At 52.7% G+C, this 4,503-nt stretch overlaps 1 protein-coding gene across 3 annotated transcripts in view; it reads left to right on the plus strand.

Moving 5' to 3' along the window:
• SPEN (spen family transcriptional repressor) overlaps positions 1–3,167 on the plus strand; it is a 74,768-nt gene extending 71,601 nt beyond the window's left edge. For all 3 annotated transcript variants that reach the window (XM_024554258.4, XM_024554259.4, XM_053921094.1), the window contains 4 exons: positions 236–730; positions 869–1,063; positions 1,371–1,529; positions 1,996–3,167. In XM_024554258.4, coding sequence (XP_024410026.2) covers positions 236–730; positions 869–1,063; positions 1,371–1,529; positions 1,996–2,127 — 981 coding nt within the window. In that variant the 3' untranslated portion in view covers positions 2,128–3,167. The remainder of the gene's footprint in view (positions 1–235; positions 731–868; positions 1,064–1,370; positions 1,530–1,995) is intronic.
• The last annotated feature ends 1,336 nt before the right edge of the window (positions 3,168–4,503 follow it).

Here is a 4,503-nt window from a genome sequence, read left to right on the forward strand (position 1 = left end):
CTTTGTGGAGTGGTGTCTTCTGCTTGCCTGGGTGAAGAGGGAGGGAACAGGGTACCACCTCTTACCAGAATCTTCAATCCTGAATGGCTAAGAGCATCACCAACCTTCCGTGGCCTAGCTGAGAGGAGATGCTTGCAGCTGACCCTGCCTGGGGCCCAGGGCCAGTAGGTCTGGGGCTGGGTGTTGTGCGTTACAGACTCTGACTGTGTCCCTTTCTCCTCTCATCCAATTCCAGGGTACTCCCCCTGAAGGTGAGCCCTTGCAGTCCACTCAGCCTGTGCAATCTACACAGCCTACGCAGCAGCCTGTGCAGTCCACGCAGCCTTGCCAGCCCTCACAGCTTAGCCAGACAGGCCAGCCACCAAGCAGCAAGATGCCTCAGGTCTCCCAGGAGGCGAAGGGGACCCAGACAGGAGTAGAGCAGCCTCGCCTCCCAACCATATCTGCAAATAGACCAGCTGAGCCTCATGCCCAGGGTCAGAGGACCCAGGCAGAAACAAGCCAGATCTCCTATCCCTCTCCTGTATCTGTCTCCACCAAGCCTGACCTCCCGGGCTCTCTCCCTGCTCAGGCTGCCCCAAAGCCGCCGTTGTTTGTCTCCACAACCTCAGGCCCTAGCACCCCTCCAGGACTGGCTCTGCTGCACACTGAAGCCCAGCCCTCCCCCAAACCAGATTGTTCTCCACACTTGACTTCCCAGAGGCCTGTGGATATGGTCCAGCTTCTGAAGGTAAGCCTGGGAGGGGTTCCACACTACTCCCTTCCAAGCTTTGTGCTGTGTTAAAATGTCCTAAGATCACTTAGCCCAGCATGGCTCTGCTCTCCAGCCATGAGCTCACTTCCTGTTTGTCCCTCCCCACCCCAACAGAAGTACCCCATTGTGTGGCAGGGCCTCCTGGCCCTCAAGAATGACACAGCTGCCGTGCAGCTCCACTTTGTCTCTGGCAACAACGTCCTGGCCCATCGGTCTCTGCCCCTCTCTGAAGGAGGCCCTCCCCTGAGAATTGCCCAGAGGATGCGGCTGGAGGTCTCACAGCTGGAAGGGGTTGCCCGAAGGATGACGGTAAGACAGGGCCCACGTGAGCAGCTACCCCACCCCAGGGATATAAGGTATAGGTGGCCCCCAGCTGCCTGTCTTCTTGGCTTGTCATGGGATACAGCAATGGCAGTGGATGATAAAGGACATGTTCTGTTTCCTCTGAGGGTATGAAATGCCTCTAGATGTAAAACGGCTTTTTTCTCCATTCAACAAACATGAGGGTGGACTTTGGGGGCTTTTCTGGACATACAGGCCAAATCCCCTGGGTTGGATAGGCTTCCGCATGTTTCGTGAGGAAGCATTTGATCACTGATAGCTTTCTCTGTCCCAGGTGGAGACAGATTACTGTCTGCTGCTGGCTCTGCCCTGTGGACGTGACCAAGAGGATGTCGTGAGCCAGACCGAGTCCCTCAAGGCTGCCTTCATCACCTATCTGCAGGCCAAGCAGGCTGCAGGGATCATCAATGTTCCCAACCCTGGCTCCAATCAGGTCAGCCTCATGCCCAGTGTTCTTTCTCAGTGCACGCACAGGTGGGGCTGGTCAGGCAGTCTGACTAAACTGGTGGCATGGGCCACCAGTGGCAGCTAGAGCAGTTCAGGAGTTTCTCAGAGGAGGTGGGCATAGGGCATTCTGGGTAGAGGAAACAAGCAGAGTGTATGGATGGGGCCACCATTGCCCATCCTGGAGACAGTCAAGGGACAGCTAAGACAAGAGGTTTTTCTGTAGCTTAATGATACAGAAGAGGTTCACAGGAAGTTCATATTAGTTTTCCGACACCTAGGTTTCTCTTGGTGGATAAAGTCATGGGGACCTTAGCTGGTTAGGAAACTGACTCAACCTGGCTGTCTGCTTTGGGCCTCCAGTTGGAAATGTTTAAAGGAAGAATGGCAGTGGGGTGGGTGATGTGAAGGCAGGGGGTTCCCACTCACTCTCTCTCTCTCGTTCCCTTCTCCAGCCCGCCTATGTGCTGCAGATCTTCCCACCCTGCGAGTTCTCTGAAAGTCACCTGTCCCGCCTGGCCCCTGACCTTCTCGCCAGCATCTCCAACATTTCTCCTCACCTCATGATCGTCATTGCCTCTGTGTGAGCCACTGAACGGTCAGTCACCACTCAGTGTATTTTCCCAAGACTCTGCAGCAAAAAACCGAAACACAGGACAACCCAGCCAAGTGGAGGAAGAAGCTGCCTAAGGGGACAGACTCCACTGCCAGACGGCCAGCCTTGCCCTCCTGCCTGCCCGCCTGGGTCAGGCGGGCAGACTCCTCTGGGCAGTGGTGCTGCTACTATGTATGTTTACATGACATTTAGCCCAAGGACAGACCACCAACCGATGGACTCACAGGCACCTTGGGGCTGGGTTTCTCTCTCCTCTTTTTGGAGAAAAGAAACAGGGCAGTGGAACTTTTTTTTGTTTTTAAGAAACAAGAAAACTGAACTGCCTTTGCACTAAATTAGTGACTTGGACTCTTGCATAGTGAAGACAGGCTGTGGCACTCTGGATGTCTTGGAGCACGTGAACACACATCAAGACTCTTAACACAGGACTTCAAACTTCTGCCGAAACCTTGGGGTCAAGGAACATTTCATGGGTGGTTTTGTCCCTACACCCTCCCCTCCCCTTGCTCATCTGGCTGTCACCTTTCTTAATTCTCCTGCCACCACCATCTTTGATTCACCCAGGATGTACAGCTTACAATTGAAAAGGCGCAAACTGAAGGATTTTCTTTCTTGGTGGGATATGCAGAACTTGGGATGTATGTATATATAAATATATAATATATATAAATATATATAATACTGACTTAAAAAATCAGATTCCCCTGACATACATTTTTTTTTAATCTGTGCCAAAAATGTGTTTTCAGAGAAAATCTTATTTTCATACTCAGACTTTGTATTGTCACTCATTTGTATAAGTGCGCTTCGTTACAGCACGGGCCCTGCCCCCGCTACCTGGAAGTGTCACACACACACAGACTACGAAAAGACCGGCTTCCCACTTCCTATGTGACCTTGACCTCTCCCACAACTTCCTAACACTTTTTAATTTATGAAACTGTTTTTCTCAGCGCAGTTTTGTTTTGTGTGTCCATTGGATTACAAACTTTATTAAAAAATACAAAACATGTCAAGTGTGGATGTGATTGTCACTTGGGTGGGAGGACCAAGTAAGGGTCCTTGGCTTATGGGACTAGCTAGCTCTAGTCCCACTTTTGCTTTCTTCCAGTCTATGTAGAGGACCAGTCCCCTTACTGCCACTTAATCCTCCCAAGGATCATTTTATCTCATGCAAAAGAGATCTTCATCACAGACTGAACGTGGACCATTTTTTCAATGCTGTGGTGGTGAAAATACCTGCGACACTTCAAGGTTCTGGTTGGTTCTTGGATAATGTGAAAGGCACTACAGGTAAAATCACCCCCATGCAAACTCAAACATCTGGTGTTGGCTCCTTACCCTTCCTCCTCCGGGTGTTGTGCAGGCTGGCCCTGCGGTGGCAGTGGCACAGCCTGGCAGGGTGGTGGTCTTGACAGGAGGGTGGGGCAGTGGGCCGGGGCTCCCCTGCAGCTGGACGTTCTACGAGCTGAGGGCTTGGGCAGGGATGGGAATGGCCACAGAGTTGGTGATCTCACTTGCAATATCCATGGAGCTCCTCCAAACACCTACACTTTTGATGCGAGAAGCTACCATCTCTGAGTAAGAGATTACAGCCGCTGGGAGCAAATTGTATGGAAAAGGGGCAGAGACAAAATCCTGTTTCCCTGCTCCTCCACGTGTAAGCAGTGCTGTGTCCCCACCTCCCCATCAAAGCTCCTCGCTGCTCATTATCCCTTCAGACCCTCACCTGGTGGGACTCCACTGATTCAGGGCAAGTAAATGTTCCTAAAAGATAGCACTGGCTTGGCCATGGTCCTTGGGCCAGGGTTACTGTAAAGTACATGTGGAGCTCTCCTGCTTCTCCAAACCCAACAGAACTGGGCCCATGGCCCATTGGGCCTGGTTCTCTCTGCCTACCTTGCTGCTCTGGCTGAATGATTCCTGAACTGGGCTCTCTGGGTTGCCTGGATCCTGGTAAGTAGTGTGGCAAGCCCCTGCTGGCCTAGCTCCTAACCCCCTGGCAGAAGGGGAAGCTGGGTGGCACCTGAGTTCCATGGCAGAGAGGGTAGGTGGGATCCTCAAGGTGAATAGGTGAGAAGCCTCCAAAGAGGGGACTGCATGAGGGCGTGGGGCACATGGAGCCACACTCTGGCTTGGGAATGCTACCTGCACCTTGACTTGGGCAAAACAGCCCACTCACTTCTAGACAGGCCCCAGGGGTCCAGTCCCACTCCGCAGAAAAGATAGCCTGGCTTTCCCAAGAAGCAGGTCTCTGCCAGCTGGTCCCTGGGTGGAGCAGCCCTTTGTGGCATCAGCCATAGCTGCCAGCTCCCCACCCCATCCCTACAGGGAGCTGTAGGCAGCA

This window comes from Desmodus rotundus, chromosome 3 (genome assembly GCF_022682495.2).
Source record: "Desmodus rotundus isolate HL8 chromosome 3, HLdesRot8A.1, whole genome shotgun sequence".
Classification (NCBI taxonomy): domain Eukaryota; kingdom Metazoa; phylum Chordata; class Mammalia; order Chiroptera; family Phyllostomidae; genus Desmodus; species Desmodus rotundus.